The following is a 19910-nucleotide window of genomic DNA, read 5'->3' as shown; positions in this document are numbered from 1 at the left end:
ATCTTTTACATGAAGTCTTTTTTTCAATGGAATTTATCTTTGTTAAGATTTATGAAATGTCTCCTAAAATGCCTTCTACTGCTTCTTTGTCTTACTATATGTTCCGTCTATTCTAACCACATCTGTCTTCATACCTTTTGCTAATTACTTCTTCTTTATATATTTAAGACATTAGTTTCAGAACCAAGATTCTCTCCATCAAAAGCAATGTGAAATTTTATTATAATCATATTTGCCTTGAGGTTCCCGTACTGATGTTATAGATTCATTTATGGCATAGATAGAAGCCATTTCACCCACCAGGTTACTGTTAGCTCCCCATTTAGTTGATCGCATTTCTCTGGATAGCCAGGTGGAAGATCCTGAGGTAAGCAATCAGCAGCACTAAGGAGTGGGTGAGCAGAGGACCCTGACAGTCAGTAGCACCTAGTGAAGCAGGTGACCCCGTAGAACAAAACAGACATTTTGAAAGAATTACTGAGCAATGGCATCACATGAAACCTGTAGGGTGATTGGCTAGTGAGTGATTGTGTAAGTAGGAGAGTGTGTAAGTAGCTGGACATGATATAATTCCATGTTTTTAACAAAATTACTAAGAAGTAAAGATCTGTTTTATTACTAAATTACATTTTTACAGTAAGTGGTAAGGTAAATAACATTAAATGTATTAAATGTTTTACAAATAAAATTAAAAAATAATAATTAACCTTTCTCTGGAAGAATAGACCCATGGGAAAACAGTAGAGTGGAGGATAAATATGCCTGGTTTGAATAAACATATCAAACTACGATATTGCTGATTGATTGTTGAGTAATTGTGTTTAAATGCTGAAATGGAGAAAAACTTAATTTTTTTTAAACAACATGTAGTTATCTAGTTTGTGGTTATTTAAGAGACTCTAGAATAGAAGTGTGAATTTAGCAATTTTATTATTTATTTTATTCAGAAGTGATAAAATTTGTTAGATTCTGAGGTTTAAGTTAGTACTGTAAATGGTAGTGAAAAGAGACATTAATGTATTTAATAATTAATTACTTATTTAAGGCCCAAAGTTAACAGGGCAAGTAGTGCATTGTAATTGCAACGTTTAGGAACTCATGGACCTCAGCTTTGGCTCAGAGTTTGATTTGGGCGCCAAACTATAGATATTGTACAGCACGGTAGGAGAAAACTACTTTATTCCAAGAAGTGGTCACAATCGTTAGGGTCTTTGTTCCCTGAGGGTGTGACTGTGTGTGAGGCATATAGGAGGACAGGCTTGCAGAAGTGTCAGCTTTTGTAATTGTTCAACAGGTTTGAGGTTCTTTCAGTTGTTTGAATGGAAATGAGGGTCACAGGGTGGATTAGCTAACTGACCGTGGCACTGTAATATAGGAAACCATTCAAGTGGGGGTAAACAAAGGTGAATGTATTGGTAGTAAGGACAGTATCATGATGGGGGGTTGACAATACAGGGAAGAGTGAAAGTTCAGAAGGCTATGTTGCTGCCTGGTGCCAAATTCCAGGCTGAAGAGGAACTTGTTTTGGGACAGAGAGAATACAGTCATCCTGGTCATGAACCAATAGCAGGCTTGACGAGGAAAGATTACAATGTAGTTATTATGAGGAGCAAGGCACTACATTAAGGGGACCTCAAAAGTAGTTATATCTTGAAATTGATGTAGGGCAAACGAGATTAGAAAAATGAATATGATGCTCAAAGACTGATGTGGGGAAAAATGGGTTCTGGTTTCTGGGGCATTAGCACCAATTCTGAGGGGAATTGAGGGCTGTATGTTTGGGATGGTTTACTCCGAAACAATACTTCCACTAATGTTTTAGTGACTCTCATTATGACTCAAGTAGGGTGGATTTATTTTTCTTGTATTTATTGAAAAAAATCTTTTCTTTTTTATACGGAAAAAAACACAAACCAAAAAAAAACAAAGGTATTAAACTACGAAGATAGAGAAAAGTGGGAATATCGCACTATTGTGTTATATTACAATAACGTTAACAATAAACTGCCTACTATTCTCCTGGTTGTAGTCGACTCTTATTTACTTAACTTAAACTAAACTAACACAAACTTAAATTAAATAGAATAGCATTAAATTAAATTTCAATCCACCGAAATTAAATTACACGACATTGTACTATATTACATTTACTCCACTCGCCACACTTCCACCAAGGCTGCCATCCATGGGGGCAACAGTGATTATACCCGTATTTACTGGGCCTCCCCAACCCCCTGCCCCGGGGCCCTGGACCGCCACATACGGCCCTCGTAGCTATACAAAGGCCCTTATCAATACCGCCGACAAATCCATGTCTATGTAATTTAGAAAGGGCCGCCATTTCTTCTAAAATTTCTCCATTCCATGGTGCACCATACTTGTCAGGTAATCCTGAGGCTCATGCTCTATCACAAGTCTGCACCCATCGTACAAGACCTGGTGACTTTTCTGCTAACCAATTCATTAGGATGTATTTCCTCGAACAGTATGTCAGAATATTGAATAATCTCCTCCTAAGCTCGTCCAAAGAGGGAAGATTCAGTAGTCCTAAGAGGAGGGACACTGATCCTCCCGAGCTTTCATTCCCAAAATCCCCTCCAGTTCACTCACTATAGTCCCCCAATACCCACTGATCTTGTAACAGGACCAGAGGCAATGTGTAAGGGTGCCAACACTGTTTTTACATTTGGGACATTTTGGGGAAGATTCTTTCTTAAACTTTGCTCGTCTCTCTAGCACTATATGGGCCCTATGGAGGATCTCCAATTGCATTGCTTGTGCCCTATTGCATATTGAAATCTTCTTTACATTTCCCCCATATATCCTCCCACATTTCTGACGTGATTTCTTCCTCTAACTCCAGATTCCAAATCTCATAGAGTCTCTCCATATCCCCTTAGGCATTCCCTCTTTGCAGATGATACAAGATGCTAACTGAGAGAGTGCCCCACATCAGAGTACTCTTCGTTCTATATCAGATTTGTAGGGCAGGGTCAAGAGCATGGTTTTCTTCTGTATATAGTCTCTCACTTGGAAATAAGTAGGGAGGATTTTAAACTAAATAGTGGGGGCAAGGGATCACATTTTGGACAATGTGATAAATCAAAAAATAAGAGGGCAATTGGGAAATCACAAAGTATGTGACAATAAGACATAAAGAGTATAAAGGCAACAGATAAGGCAAGAGGCTACAAAAGTAGTAAAAGGACAAAAGTAAAGTTTCTGCATCTAAATACATGTATCACTTAAAACATATGAATTGATAGTCCAGTTGACAATAAAGAAGTATGATTCAAATAGCCTTTACAGAGATGTAGTGGCAGGATGACGTAGGTTAAGAGATGAATGTTGAAGGGTTAATGACATTTAGGAAGCTGGAAAAGGTGGAGGTGTGGATCTGTTAATTATGGTTTACATAATCGAGAGGGGTGACATAAATTCAGGACACTTCTATGAGAAGTAGTTTGGATGGAGATGAGAAACCATGTAAGCAAGAAGTCACGTGGGGAAGATGTTCAGGTTCCTTTAGTAATAATGACATGGTAAGATGGAGTACAAAGGAGGAAATTATGTGAAAGTGACAAAGGTACAGCATGAGGATTTTAATCTACAAGTAGACTTGAAAAATCAGGTGGACAAAAGTAGAATGAGGAAGTTAGCGAATGTATTTTGGAGGCAACCAGACAGCAGACTATACTAACCTGATATTGTACATTGTGACAGGTTTAATTAATTACTTTGCAGGGAACAGGGACCATAATATGATTGACTTTTACATTTGGTTAGAGGGAGAGAAAAAAAGGGTCAAAGCTTAGTATTTTAAACTTAGATAATGTCAACTATGAGTGCGTAAACGCAGAGCTAGTTAAAGTGAGCAGGCAAATTTAATTAAAGGATAGGTCAATTGAGATTCAAGGGCAGACGTTTATGGGGATGCTTCAGAAAGTACAGAATGGGAAAATTCTAACAAGAAAGAAAAAATCCAGTGAGAGGACTGTGCTTAATTAAAAGTTAAAGGTAGTATTCAACTGAAAGAGAAAGCATATAATTGTGCAAGGATGGGTGGTAGGTCAGAAGATTGGACACGATATTTTTAAAAAAAAAGTAAAGAATAAACAAAAAAAGACAAAAATTAAAATGAGTGAAAGCTAGCTAGAAACATAAAAAGAGGTTTTATGTATTTCTATAAATATTTTTTAAAAAAGTTAGTGAGAACCTGTCCTATAGAAAGTGAGCCTGGGAAATTAGAAAGGAAAATTAAGGAAATGGCTAATCCATTACCAGGTATTTTGCATCAGTCTCCACTTTACACATTGCAAATAACAAATTAGAACAGAAAGTGCTATAAATGAGGCAATGTAAAGGTAGGAGGTACTCAAGATGATCAAAATCACTAGGGAAGCGCTGATCAAAGTATTGGACTTTCAGGTTGATACATCTCTGGGTTCTGATGGACTTCACCCTAGAGTCTTCAATAAAAACATTGTATTGAGTCAGTTGATGCATAGGATTTAATATTCCAAAATTCCCTAGATTTGGGGAAGGTTTCAGTAATTTGAAAAATAGTGAAAGGAACTCCTGTATTCAAAAAAGGAGAGAGATAGGAGGTGAGAAATTACAGATCAGTTAACTTAACATCTACCTTAGGCGAAACATTAGAAGTTATTATTAACGATGTTATAGTAGGGTGCTGAGAAATTTCAAGGTAATCAGGCATAGACAACTTGGTTAATCATGATTTCTCTTTTACAACCAATTTATTGGAGTTCCTTAAGAAAATAACAGTTGCTATACATAAATGGAATTTATGTACTTGTATTTCCAGGAGGAATTTGATAACATGCATGTCAAAGATTATTATGAAAATAAGAGCTTATGGTGTATATTGCATAAATAGAAGATTGGCTGGTAACAAGAAACAGAGCACAGGAATAAAATGATGATTTTCTGGTTGGCAAGTTATAACGAGTGGTATACCACAAGGATCAGTGCTGTGCCCTCAATCATTTAGAATTTATATTAATGATTTGAAAATACTGAATGTATTTTTCAGTATTTACTGATGATTTGCCTATAAAGATAGGTAGGAAAGTAAGTTGTAAAGGGGACATAACAAGACTATAATGGGATATAGATAGGTTAATTGCATCAGCAAAGATCTAGCAAATTGAGAATAAAATGGGAAAATGTAAATTGTCCATTCTAGCAGGAAAAATAGGAAAACACTTAGTTAAGGAGAGAGATTGCAAACATTTGAGACTATGTTCTAGTGCATAGATTGAAATTCAGTTGGGAATTGAATACAAATTAGTGAAGTTATGCTTTAGTCATACAGGGTATGATTGAGACTACCTCTGAAGTACTGTGCACAGTATTGGTGTCTTTATTTAAGGAAAGATGCCATTGCATTCAAAGCAATTCAGAGAAGGTTTACTGGAGTGATATCTAGAATGGGTGGGTCGTTTTATGAGAGGATTGGACAGGCTAGGCTCTATCTAATAAATAACTTTGTTTATTTTTGCCAAAATAACAGAAAAGGTTGGTGAAGGGAATGTTGTGGATGTTGTGTATATGGATTTTAAGAAATCATTTGACAAGTATCACAAAAAGACCTAACAAGATTTATGTTTAGATCGTTTACATTTACATTATTAGGATTAGCATCTCAGCTGATCATACTTGGTTAGTTAGCTCTATCCATATAAATGTTGGCAAAATATGGATATCTATGATATTGATGCAGTTAAATCAGAAAATTAAAGTGATTTACAAAATTGAGACTTTGGACGGTCAGTATTCAATTTCGAAAAAAAGAATTAGCTTAAGGACAGAAGGCAGTAAGTCATGGCGATGGTGTTGTTTTTCAGCCTGTGTGATGTCAGCAGTGGTGCAACTGTAAACAGTGGAGAATATCAAAAGGAAATTGAATGATCACTTTAAAGAAGTCAACTTCCAAGGCAACAAGGCATGTAGGAGTTGGGAGCAACAATAGGCCACTCATTCCCTGCTTCCCTCATTCAGTAAGATCATAGCTGATCTGATTATTCCAATGTTCATTCCATGTTCCCATCTACCTCCTGATAACCTTTTACCCCTTGCTCACCAAGAATCTATCTACCTCTGCTTTAAAAATATTCCAGGTTAGTCAAAGTTCAGTCTCGGATTCATAATTGAAAAAATAATCAACTATTAATAACAGAAGAGAATTGAGGAAGAGAGCACATCTGGGATACCAGATATTGAATTGTATCAGAAATACATGCCAACTTGATCTTTTTTATCTGGAATGTAAGCACATGCAAGGGGCATTGTAACGATCACCATTCAACTTTTGAAAGCGCTTGTTTACCCAGGATATGTGTGATTCTCCCACCAGACCTGGGCAAGTGTGAGGATGGTGTTCTGCCCATATAACCCAATAAAACCACGACATTCAAGTGTGGCAGTTAGCAGGTGGGGTACAAAAGGACAAATGGCAATTTGAACTATTGTTATCAAAGTGTGGAACCCAGTGATGATTGATGGGGATTCTCCAATAAACTCTCCCAACAACTGAATGTCACAACTTATTAAGTAGGAGAGAAAAAAGGAGACTGCTCACAGACCTAAAGTATGTGCTGGCCATTTGCCAACCAGCACATGCTAATCATACATTTACTGACAATGTATTCATTTGTTCAAATTTACATTTGTATATTATGTTACTCTATAGTTTATGGAGTTAAATAGTTGAAGCTTTCAGCCCAGAACCTAGGTGTCCCTCAGTAGTAGAGCAAGACCAGAGTTGCGTGAGTCTATTTTATTACACACTTTTGGATTAAGTGGACCATCTGTTGCCAGATAGCCTGAATATTTAGGCCCGAAACCAGAATGGGCAACCTTTGCAGCCAGGCTAGATGAGACTTTCAGGACGGATCAATATCGGGAAGATGTTGTGAAACTTGAAAGGGTTCAGAAAAGATTTACTAGGATGTTGCCAGGGTTGGAGGATTTGAGCAGTAAGGAAAGGCTGAACAGGCTGGGGCTGTTTTCCCTGGAGTGCCAGAGGCTGAGGGGTGACCTTATAGAGGTTTACAAAATTATGAGGGGCATGGATAGGATAAATAGACAAAGTCTTTTCCCGAGAGTCAGGGAGTCCAGAACTAGAGGACATAGGTTTAGGGTGAGAGGGGAAAGATATAAAAGAGACCTAAGGGGCAACGTTTTCACACAGAGGGTGGTACTTGTATGGAATGAGCTGCCAGAGAATGTGGTGGAGGCTGGTACAATTGCAACATTTAAAAGGCATTTGGATGGGTATAGGAATAGGAAGGGTTTGGAGAGATATGGGCCGGATGCTGGCAGGTGGGACTAGATTGGGTTGGGATGTCTGGTCGGCATGGACAGGTCTGTTTCCATGCTGTACATCTCTATGACTCTGACTCCCACTGACTTTTGACAGAGATTTCCAAAGATTCATACCTTCCGAGAAAGAACTTGTGCTCTCGTTTCTCATAAACGAATTGCTCTTCCTTTTCAACAATGGTCCCTAGTTTTAAGTTCTCCCTCAAGAAGAAACCTCCTTTCCACATCTTCTCAGCATTTACTCTGTCAAGCACCTTAATGTTTCAACGAACTCACCTTTCACTCTCTCAATTCCCAATACGTAGAGCCCCAACCTTTCTCGCCTTTGCTCATAGACATCTCTGCATACCAGAGATCATCCTACTGAACGTTCTCTGAAATGCCTCCGATGAAATAACATTGTTCCTTAAATAAGGGAAATCAAAACTGCTCACAGTACTCCAGACTTGGTTTTACTAGTACCTTCTACTTCAAAGTTTGTGAGAAGATTTGTAGCTCGGGTGCTCGTTTTTGTGGTTCTGTTCACCGAGCTGGGAATTTGTGTTGCAGACGTTTCATCCCCTGTCTAGGTGACATTCTCAGTGCTTGGGAGCCTCCTGTGAAGCGCTTCTGTGATCTTTCCTCCGGCATTTGTAGTGGTTTGAATCTGCCGCTTCCGGTTGTCAGTTCCAGCTGCCGCTACAGTGGTCAATATATTGGGTCCAGGTCGATGTGCTTATTGATTGAATCTGTGGATGAGTGCCATGCCTCTAGGAATTCCCTGGCTGTTCTCTGTTTGGCTTGTCCTATAATAGTAGTGTTGTCCCAGTCGAACTCATGTTGCTTGCCATCTGCGTGTGTGGCTACTAAGGATAGCTGGTCATGTCGTTTCATGGCTAGTTGGTGTTCATGGATGCGAATCATTAGCTCTCTTCCTGTTTGTCCCATGTAGTGTTTTGTGCAGTCCTTGCATGGGATTTTGTACACTACATAGACTTTTTGGCGAATACATTGTATAGGTGTTCTTCTTCCTCTTTTTGCAGTTCTGGTGTACTGCAGTGTGTTGTGGCCCTTTTGAACAGTGTCTTGATGCAACTTCTTTTGTATGTGTTGGGGTGATGGCTTTCGTAGTTCAGGTCTGTGTGTGTGGCTTTCCTGTATACCTTTGTGATGAATTCTCGGTTCGGTGTTCTCTGTACTATCACGTCTAGGAATGGGAGTTGGTTGTCCTTTTCTTCCTCTCTAGTGAATCGGATTCCTGTGAGTGTGGCGTTGATGATCCAGTATGTGTTCTCTATTTCTGTGTTTTTAATGATTACAAAGGTGTCATCCACGTATCCTGACCCAGAGTTGGGGTTGAATTTGCGGTAAGACTGTTTGTTCTAATTTTTGCATTACCGCTTCTGCTATGAGTCCAGAGATGGGTGAGCCCATGGGTGTACCGTTGATTTGTTCATATATTTGGTTGTTGAATGTGAAGTGTGTTGTGAGGCATAGGTCCAGTAGTTTGAGTACCTTCTTCTCTTGTAGAAAGACTTCCCTTTTCTTCTCCAATCTGCTTGAAATAGAGGCCACCATTCCATTAGCCATCCTGATTACCTGCTGCACCTGTATTTTATCTTTCTGTTTCAGTACCCTGAAGTCCCTCTGTGTTGCAACTTTATGATGTTTTTCTCCATTTGGGTAATACTCTGTTCTTTTGTTCCCTCTTCCAAAACGAACAACTTCATATTTTCCCACATTATACTCCATTTCCAAACATTTTGCCACCTCATTTAACCTATCAATGTCTCTTTGTATCCCTCTCACAACTTGCCTTTCCACCTATTTTTATGTCTTCTGCAAACTTGGCTTTGTTACATTTGCTTCCTTTCTCCCAAATCATTAATATGTATTGAAAACAGTTGTGGTCCCAGCACTGATCACTGTGGAACCCCACTGGTAACAGCTTTTCAACCTTACACCTTCCTTTCTTGTTTCATCATAAATTTTCTCCGTCTTTTTCCTCATCTTAATTTTAAATGGGTGGCCCCTAATTTTTAAAATGCCTCTGCTTGTTTAGCCTCAATTCATGAAGGGAAACAGCCTCTTAGCAACCACCTTGTCAAGTTCCTTCAGGAGCTTGTATATTTAAATAAGATCATTCTTCTGTGCTCGAATGGGTATAAGTCTAACCTGCACAGATTTTCCTTTGAGATAACTCCTTCAGTTCAGGATTCAGTCAAGTCAGTCTCTTCTGAACAGTTTCTAATGCTATTGTATCTTTTTAAGAGTAAGGAAACCAAACTGTACTCCAGATATGCTCTATCAAAAGGCAGTGTACAGTTACATCGACACATCCCTATTTTTTATTATTGAAATCCTTTTAAATAAAAACAACGTTGCATTTCCCTTCCTAATCACTTGCTGCACCTGCTACAAACTCTGTGCACAGAGTTTTGTAGTCTTTCCCCATTCAGATTATATAATGCTTTTCAATTTCTCCTACCAAAATGGACAAATACACATTTTCCCATCTTATATCTCAACTGCCAAATTCCTGCCCCGCACACTAAACCAGTGTATATCCCTTTGTAGTGTCTGTATGTTCATTTCACTTATCTTTGTGTCATCTGCAAATTTACCTACCATACATTTGGTCCCTTCATCCAAGTCATTAATGTAAATTTGAACTGGTTGAGGCTGCAGCACTGATCTCTGTGGCATTTAATCTAAATATTTGCCAGCCCAAAAATGATCCATTTATCCTTGCTCCCATCTGCTTGTTAGCTAACATGCTAATATGTTACACCCTCTTGGTACATCTTGCAAATGCCTATGTTGCAACTATGGACTGCGTGTATTGCTTAGTTATTCAATATCACAGTAATCCCATTTATAAACTTATAGATTCATACAACACGGAAGCAGACCCTTTGTTCCAAATCGTCCAGGCTGACCAGACATCCCAGTTTGATCTAGTCCCAGCATTTGACCCATACCTCTCTAAACCCTTCCTATTCATATACCAGTTGCTTTTTAAATGTTGTAATTGTACTCACCTCCATCGCTTCCCTTGGCTGCTCATTCCATACACACTCCACCCTCCGTGTGAAAAAGTTACCCCTGAGGTCCTTTTTAAATTTTTTCTTCTCACCTTAAACCTTTGTCCTCTCGTTTTAGACTCCCCCCACCCTAGGAAGAATACCGTGGCTATTCACCCTATTCATGGCTCTTATGATTTTATAAACTTCTATAAGGTAACCCTTCAGCCTCTGACGCTCCAGGGAAAAAAAATCCAGCCTATTCAGCCTCTCTGTATAATTCAAACCTTCCAGTCGCAGCAATATACTTGTAAAGTTTTTTGAACCTTTTCGAATTTAACAACATCTTTCCTATCAAAGGACAACCAGAATCATATGCAGTATTCTAAAAGTAGCCTCACAAATGACCTCACAAAAGTAGCTGCAACATGACTCGCCAGTCTTTTACTCTGTATTCTGACCAATGAAGGCACACCAAAAACCTTCTTCACCACCTGTCTACCTGTGACTCAACTTTCAAGGAACTATACATCTGCATGCCTAGGTCTTTGTTCAGCAACATTTCCCATGACCCTGCCATTTACTGTATAAGTCCTGCCCTTATTTGCCATATAAAATGCAGCCCTCACATTTATCTAAATTAAACTCCTTCTGCCATACCTTGGCCCATTGACCATCTGAACAAGGTCCCCTTGTACTCTCAGATAATCTTCTTCACTATCCACTGCACCACCTAGTTTAGTATCATCTGCAAACGAACTAATCATGCCTCCTATATTCACATCTAAATCATTTATATAACTGATGAAAAACAGTGGACCCAGCACTCCTCCCTTTAGAGAAAGTCAGGACTGCATATGCTGGAGATCAGAGTCGAGAGTGTGTATTGGAAAAGGACAGCGGCCAGGACAGGTCAAGAGGCAGTATGGAGTTGGAAGGTTGGATCTGGGATAAGATGGAGGAAGGGGAAATAAGGAAACTGATGAAATTCACATTGATCCCATGTAGTTGGAGGGTCACAAGGTGGAAGATGAGGCGAATGGTAAGGGTTTGGCGATGGAGTAAGCCCAGGACCTGCATGTTCTTGGGGGAGTGGGAGGGGAGTTAGTGTTCAGCCACAGGTCGATTGATTGCTTCGTGCGAGTATTCCGGAGATGTTCTGTACCATGCAGAACTTTAACAAATGTTGAAGTCTATATAGGCAACGGCTACTGCTCTGCCTTTATCACCTCTTTGTCACCTCTTTTAAAAAAATCTCAATCAAGTTAGTGAGGCATGATTCCCCATGCACAAAGCCATGTTGATTATCTCTAATCAGTCCTTGCCTTTCCAAATGCATGTAAATCATGTCCGTCAGAACCACCTCCAAAAACTTACCCAGCACAGACGTAAAGCTCGACAGTCTGTAGTTCCCTGGCTTTGCCTTACAGCCTTTCTTAAATAATGGTACGAGATTAGCCAACGTCCAGTTTTCCGGCACTTCACCCCTGATTGTCGATGATTCTAATTAACTCAGCAAAGGGCTCAATAGCCTCTTCCCTAGCTTCCCACAAAGTTCTGCAAAACTCCTGAGCAGGTCCTAGGGATTTATGTACCTTCATGTTTTAAGACCTTCAACACCTCCTCTTCTGTAATATGAACTCCTTTCAAGATATCACTATTTATTTCCCTAGCTTCCATATCCCTCTCCTCAGTAAATACTGATGTGAAGTATTCGTTTAGAATCACACATTTCCAGTGATTTCACATATATGGCCACGTTGATCTTTAAGTGGCCCTGTTCTTTCCCAAGTTATTCTTTTCCCTTCATGTACTTATAGGATATCTTTTGGATTCTCCTTAACTGTATTTACCAAAGCTATCTCATGTTCCCCTTTTGCCCTCCTGATTTCCCTCTTAATTATACTCCGACTGCCCTTATACTCCTCTAGGAATTCACTTGATCCCAGCTGTCTCTACCTGAAATATGCCTCCTTTTTCTTGACCCGAGCTTATGGCACTCTGTTTATGAGCAGGGCTCAGTGTCGTGGGAACTATGGTTGAATTTTCAATTTTGTCCCTCGAACCAATAAGTGTTGAAACTAGTTATATTGCCAGCGTTTGGTTAGCCAACTTATAGCAGTTTGTAAATCAAACCAGGAACCTTTTTGAACCGAAATGACTGACTGTCCCATTCCAAAACGTTTATTTATCAACAGAGGAATTTTGAAAAACATTTAAAATCTCCTATCTTTATTTTAAATTCCAGTGTTGAAATTTTTTATTTAATTCTGATCTTTATATTTTTAATCCAAAAGTTGTTTTATTCACTCTGCTTTGTTTTTGACTCCTCAGGCCTGCTCATGTTTGCAATTACGCACATTCTCTACACCTCAGCCTTTGGAATGAAGCCACTGAATCCTGAACCTGGCTGTGGGGTGGTGGTTATTTGTGGAATATCTTACTGCTTGCTCTACCCATATCTTTCCGGTCCCTTCACCTACCTGGTGGCAGTTTACATCGCTCTGATTGGATTCATGGGCTGGCGAGCCATTGCAGGGGTGCAGCTTTTCAACGACCTCTGGACATGGACCAAACTCTGTGCCTGCCTTGGAGCCGTACTCTTCATGGTATCTGACCTCACCATCGCTGTCAATAAGTTTTGCTTTCCTGTGCCTTACTCCCGGGCCATCATCATGGCCACTTACTATGCTGCCCAGATGCTTATTTCCCTGTCAGTTGTGGAATGCAAGGACGATAATGATAGGAATATCAGGGAGATGAACTGAGGGACAAACCTGCTCTGTCAATAATGTAACAAAGTATTCCTGAGTTCCATGGGCACAGAAACCTGGAAATTATGGTGTGATCTGGTTTCGAACCACAAGATTTATTTTCATTGGTTTGCTTCTATGTTAGTTTATTGTTACCTCTGCAGTAAGAAAGGTGTAAGTGCTGTAGTTAAAACCAGGGCAGACAACACTCCAACTGAACTCTGGCTAGATGTTCTCATCATACTGCACTCTTTGTTTTGTTGTGAACTTCTTTCCCATGAGTAAGGAGATAGAAATGGTCCAAATTTATTTCCGTGATTATCCCTAGAATCAGAGAATGAGCAGATTTTGCATTGAATTCTATGACATTGTTAATTTCAGAGTCATTCTTATTAACAATGTTATGAAATGCCCTTGTAATATTTGGAGGAGTTATGACTGATATCAGTTGGTTGAAACTATAATGACATTTAAAGGGAATTGGAAGATATTTGAAAGGGAAAAATGTAAAAGAAAGGATGAATGAACATTTTGGAAAATGACAAACCAGAAAAGGTCTCTTGGTCCATTCCCAAATAGATATGATGTCTTGCACAACACAGTGAGCACATTCCCATCCCATCCTTCTGGGAGAGGCGAGAAACCAGAGAGAAATCCAGGCCAGATAATGGGAGTGGTAGGGGCAATAGGAAAAATTCCTTTGTGACCTCCTGAGGTAATCAGAATTGTCCAAGAGACCATTCTGGCCCTGATTCACATGATACAGAACCTACCTCTTGTACAAAGTATTCTTCGCTTCAGGGAAATATTAGGGAAATGGGATTAAAATAGGCACCGCCAGTTGAAGAACAGACACAAGTTTGATGGCCAAGTGATGATTTTCTGTGTTGTAATTTCTGTAATGTTTTGTTTTTGATGTACAAATTGCTATATACTGATTCGTGCATGTATTGCTCATACCCTGGGTAATGCTTGCAGTGACTAGAGGGACCTAATTTTAAATTGTGATGGCACATTTTTCCTTTATAAAATGTGGTACATTTCAATCCTTTTAAATAATAACCTATTTTCAGTGTCATAGACCAGGTGCTGTGGGAAAATCTACCCTTTACTGTAATGTGACTTAGGGGGAAGTTCAACATGGCCGTGCTGGCATTCCATATGTTCTGGTGCTAACCCACACTGCAGTGTCTGTGTAGAGAATAATTTCATAAATAAGTATTTGTGATGGCGACCGTTGCCAAACGAGAGAAGATTGAGGGAAGTAGAGCACTTAAATTCAGAAACAAGTAACTGATCGTTGAGGCTGCTAGTATCATGTATTCAGAAAGTCACTTCCACACTCTACTTTTGCCCTGCAGCATTCCACAGAATTGAAGTTCAGAATGAAAGAGTACCAAAATATAAAGATCAAATACTTTACTTTAAAATTGCAAACTTATGTATTGTAATTGTCCTCTGAATTTTTTCTTCCCAGTTTTTGAAGGTGTTGACTCAAGCTGGGGTATGGTTCAAAGACTTGTAACAGTCTAGTCCTTATCAAGCAGCCATGAGTAAGCTGGTGTAGTGAGTGTTATCTGTTACATTGGGTGATAAAAAGACACTTGACTACAGTGGTATCACAGCTGATCTTATTCTTGCTCTCAACTTGTGGCCTCACATGCAGTCTTTCCAACAGACATTGCTGAATAGCAATCAGTGATATTTTCTTTTTTGTATATCTCCATCTCCATCCAGAGATGCTCAGGAACTCTGGAACTCCTGGTAATTCCAAACAGACTGAGGATCAAATATGAATCCTTCATGGTTTGTGCATTTTAGCTATTCATTACCTTAACAAGTTAAAGCCACTTGCTGTTCACAGTTAATTTGAAACTTCATATTTTTTCTGCTTGTGTTTAAATTCAATAGGTTTTCCTTGTATCAAGAAGAAACTGTCAGAGAATCTGAAAGTGTCACTCCTCGATTACCATTTCTCCAATTGAATGTACTTGGTTGCTTATTCAGTACCAGGCCATTTATAACTTGCACTCTTGGTTGAGGAATGACTGTAAGGATTTGTAAGAAATTATGCAAAGGCCACTGGGAGCTCTTTGTTCCAAGTACTCTTTTTTTTAAAATGCCATTTCTCTCCAGAGAAGCTGCAGAGCTGAAGAACCGCAGAAATTTTAGGACGTGTCTCTTAGAGATAGTGGAGTATTCTGAACAAAAGATATTGCCCCTGAACTTGCTTTTATTTTTAATTGGTGTGTGTCAGAGCCCAGTTTTCCATTTTACAATTTTATTTCCTACTCCTTTCTCAGTTATTCAGCCAAAATGCTTCCTTCTTACACATGAGAGTGGAGTAAAGTTGCAGCACCAAGGAAGAATAATAGGCATTATAACTAAATATCATCCATTGGTTTCAGTGCATTAAGAACATAAGTGTTACTAAACTGAGGACTCTATTAGATCGATAAGACAGTTTGTGCTCATTGGAGAGAGCTATGCACACAGAAACATGTAGGTACAGGAGAATTACAGAGATCTACATATATAAACATTTCCTGAACTAGATCTATTGATAGATGTAACTATTTCCTGTCCCTGTAATATATAGACTGCTGTGTATAGCTGTCTCCTCTACCTGCAGTATTTAGATTGTCATAGAACTACTGTATATGTACCCACAGTATATAAACAGTCATTAGTAACTGTCTGTTGTACCTACAGTATTTAGACTGCTGTGTAACTACTGTGTGTCTGCAGTATATAGACAGCTGTATGTGATTGTCTCCTATCTCTACAGACTGTATGCTGAAACTGATTGTAACGCATTTAACAGTGCTGTAGCTGAGATACGTTAACTCACAACAGGCCAATATCAAGCATGGAAATTTCCTTTTCTGCATTACTGAGCGATTCAGTAAATTATCTAGCTGAAGCATCAAGAATAGTTAGCTTGTAAATTCTGTAGTGAGCTCTCTATGATATGTAGGCTATGTTCTTTAGAAATAGTCAGAGGTACTGATCTTTAGAATTATGGGTGGTTAAAATTAAGCAATGATAATATAAGCTCTATTAACTGATTTAGATAGAGTTATAAGCCACAAAAGCATCTTGCTTTCATCAGTTTTGGTGAGAGGCACACTAATGACAGTTTAAACAGTACCATTTAAATTAAATCTCTTATGATTTTCGTTTTCAGAAAGTGTGTGAAATCTTTGCAGTGTGTCAGTTAGAGAAGCTGTGGTGGTGCAGTTATAAGTTCTGTCCTTCCATCAGAGAAGAAAATAGAGAAGAATATTTTGAGGTTCTAATGAAGTTTTTTGCACAAAATGTGTAGCGCACAATATTGCAGTGTATTGGTTAACATGATTTACCCCAATGTGTTAAATAATTCACTTCATTTGATTAAAAATTAATGGTTATAATCATTAATTAAATCGTAAAATTCAATGAACAATGTGAAAGTAAATGGTGCAGTAAGTTAGGGACTGGTCTTTCACTCTGGAATTTGAATTGAAATTCACTGGATGGAATCTTGTGTAAGAGTATCAAAAAACTACATGTTGTCTGCTGCCTGGAAGAGTACTGGACAATGGAGGTCTCAATTCAGTCTCTAGTAATCAGGGATACATGGCACAAAACTACTCCCATTGTGATTGTGGCTGGCATTAAATTGACAAATTTGCAGAGAGAACTGAAGGGTGAGAATTAAAAAGGATGTGCACTATAATTTGAGTGCTCTAGTGACTTTGGAACTGAAGCATATTATTGAGGGGAGTGTGGATTAACTGAGTACTTGGTGCTGACAGTAAAAGCACAGTAGAAAGTATTGTAGCAATAATATCCATAATCTTTCTGAATATAATAATAAACAAAACTGTCTTTTTCAATTCACAAGATGACATAATAAAGACATTTCTCCAGAAACAAAGACTTAATCTATTAAGACATGCACATTTCAGCTGTTGAGGACACAATAATAGACACAATAAGGTACTAATAATGTAGATTTTGTATGTAGAATAGGACTGTTGTGTATTAAGTCTACAATATTATACCAACCTAGGTGGAGAACTAGTGCAGGACATCACCAAAGTTTAAAATAGTACAAAAAAAAGCAAAGTAGATGAACATTAAGTTTCTGAAAACTCTGTTTCAGGGAGATGGAAGGCAGAGGGAGAGGGAGCTCTGAAAGACCCAAAACTTGGTGTTCATGTGGAAGAATGAGAGTCTGAGAGATTGATGAATTTTCATTTCAACATAGAATGGGGGAGAAAGATGAAAGGAAATATAGAGGAGCCATGATCTCAATAATATTGCAAATGTAAGGGGAGGAAGAACGGTTGCAATGGATTTAAAAAAAAGTCAGATTAGAGATAAGACAAATATCTCTTATTAAATAAAGTATTTTCTTGTATCATATCCATGTACGCAAGAGGGAGGCAAAAAAAACTTGGAAGTTTAGAAATGAAATGTGAGATCTCTTTAATGTTAGCTTCAAGCTAACATTCAGATCAATATGAAACAAGTATGTGCACACACCCCTGATTTTCCTTGTCAGAGCAACATAGGCCAACATTATTGACTCCAGGTTAATATTTTAGATGCTGACCATTAATCAGAATGGTTAACCTGAAATGCTAATTCTGTTTATTTCTGCAGAGAAGCTGCCAGACAGAGTAATTGCTTCCAGAAATTTGTTTTAATTTCAAACTTAAGTGGAACTAAAATTCAGGGGGCATGCGTAAAGCAGATTTCCCAATCCAATAACCTTGTAAATCATAAAACTTAAGACTAGAAGTTGATTTTTATTCAAGTGGAGAATTTTAGAAAAATCTTGGAGATCAGGTTGATATATTTTTCCAATTAAATCTGTTTTTGGTGCACTGGTCAGAAAGAAATAAGCCAAATATTCAAAGTCAAGAGAGAAAAATGGCAATATTCTATAATAGAGGTAAGCATATGATACAGAAAACAGTCAGTATTTAAAAAGAAAAGCTATATTGAATTTTAGAAATTAAAGATGAAACATTTTCCCAACTATGTGGGAACATTCTGTTAAATTTCTCTCTCCTTTCTTGAAGCCACAAGATCATATTGGAAATGCTGTCAATTTGTCATGCTTTATGCATTAACCTAGCTAGGAAGTCGGTCTATTTCTTTTTCATTCAAAGTCCACTAACTCTGATTCGGAATGGGAGCTCTGAATAAACTTACTAAGGTTAAGGCCAGTTGTAAACACTTGCTTTCAAGTATAAATCAGTTGAGTTAGTTTAGACTTCTAATCATTTAAATATGTTTTTCTGTATTATTTTAGGGACTACTCTTACATGTAATTTCTTACACTTCCATACGTAGGCAGCTGAGTGCGCTTTGCGAGAGGTTGGAGTGTGTGTTCTTTCGTAGCTGAACTGCAGTATGCTGATGGCGGTATACTTCTGATCTGTTCGTTAGACGTAGGATAAGTATTTGTGCTCCCTGTGTGTGAAACTCTTAATTTGTTTTATTTCTTTTTCAAGTGTTTGAAACAAACAATGAGAAACCTAAAATGTGGTGTACATAGTCTTGAAGTGCCCTAATGTGCACAAAGTGTACCAATTTAAAGATGCAATTCACTCAGCATAATGTATGGCATGTGCACATGGCAGGAGTGCAATTAACTGCTGTGCATCAATAATGCACTCTGGATTAAAGGGAAATAATCACTATAGTCTGGCATGTGTGTACAGTTGTGTGTCAGTGTATGTTTACAGTTTACTCGAGCAAAAGGGAATGTTTAACTGCTGTCTGGTACTGTTCAGCTCTCTGTCTCAGTTTCAAATCTAGCAACTATTTTATATATACTGTATATATACATTATATACACCTTGTTTGGTAGCAGAAGAGATGCTTTCTGAGAATAGGTTTTGTAGTATACAGCTGGCAGATCAGATGAGTACAGGACTCCACTTCATTGTTTGCATCTATGAGCAACAGAGTCTTGCATAATGGTTTTCTGTATCTTCAATTTTTCTTTTACATAGGTTAGTGCTTTATTTCATATCTCACAAAACAATCAAAGATAAACAGTGTCCTTTTTTAAACTTCTCTAGTCTTATAATTTACTTTTTTCAGTATAAAACATTTCCATAAGTGCATGGGAACCAAACATCATCTTTTTATTTCATTTGAGTTTGACTTGTCTAGAATTGAGGATTGTTGCTGAAGGAGTGTTAGGTGGACTCCAGCTATCCTTCTATATTTACTCATTCCACAAGTGTGGATCTAGATAAACGTCAGATTGCTCAGTCATAAGGAACTTCACAGCTGAGAACACTTGTCTGCTCTCACCTAACATCACCTTATTTCAGATGCAGGAACCTGACTGACTTTGTTGAAGAGAAGATAACAAGAAAGATAATGAGGCCAAACATAGCTGGATTCACCATTGTTAGCATTCGTGTACTCTAAGGTTTCACCACCTTTGCTGAAATACTTGGTATTGAGATGTACTACTACCTTATTGCTACATGTACTATATTATATGAAAGGAGAAAGTGAGGACTGCAGATGCTGGAGATCAGAGCTGAAAATGTGTTGCTGGAAAAACGCAGCAGGTCAGGCAGCATCCAAGGAACAGGAGAATCGACGTTTCGGGCATAAGCCTGATTCCCGAAGAAGGGCTTATGCCCGAAAAGTCGATTCTCGTGTTCCTTGGATGCTGCTTGACCTGCTGCGCTTTTCCAGCAACACATTTTCAGCTCCATATTATATGAAAGTCTAATATATTTGCAATCTAAACAAAATGATTAACTGGTTAAATGAAACAAATCTTTGTTAAAAT

At 38.4% G+C, this 19910-nt stretch overlaps 1 protein-coding gene across 1 annotated transcript in view; it reads left to right on the top strand.

Moving 5' to 3' along the window:
- The window catches only part of tmem86a (transmembrane protein 86A), a 31909-nt gene extending 12226 nt beyond the window's left edge, over positions 1-19683 (top strand). Inside the window, exon 3 of the mRNA XM_043706015.1 lies at positions 12681-19683. Within this exon, the coding sequence (XP_043561950.1) occupies positions 12681-13114 (434 nt within the window). The 3' untranslated portion in view covers positions 13115-19683. The remainder of the gene's footprint in view (positions 1-12680) is intronic.
- Positions 19684-19910: the final 227 nt, after the last annotated feature.

This window comes from Chiloscyllium plagiosum, chromosome 16 (assembly GCF_004010195.1).
Source record: "Chiloscyllium plagiosum isolate BGI_BamShark_2017 chromosome 16, ASM401019v2, whole genome shotgun sequence".
NCBI lineage: Eukaryota > Metazoa > Chordata > Chondrichthyes > Orectolobiformes > Hemiscylliidae > Chiloscyllium > Chiloscyllium plagiosum.
This window is presented reverse-complemented; position numbering and strand designations above follow the sequence as displayed.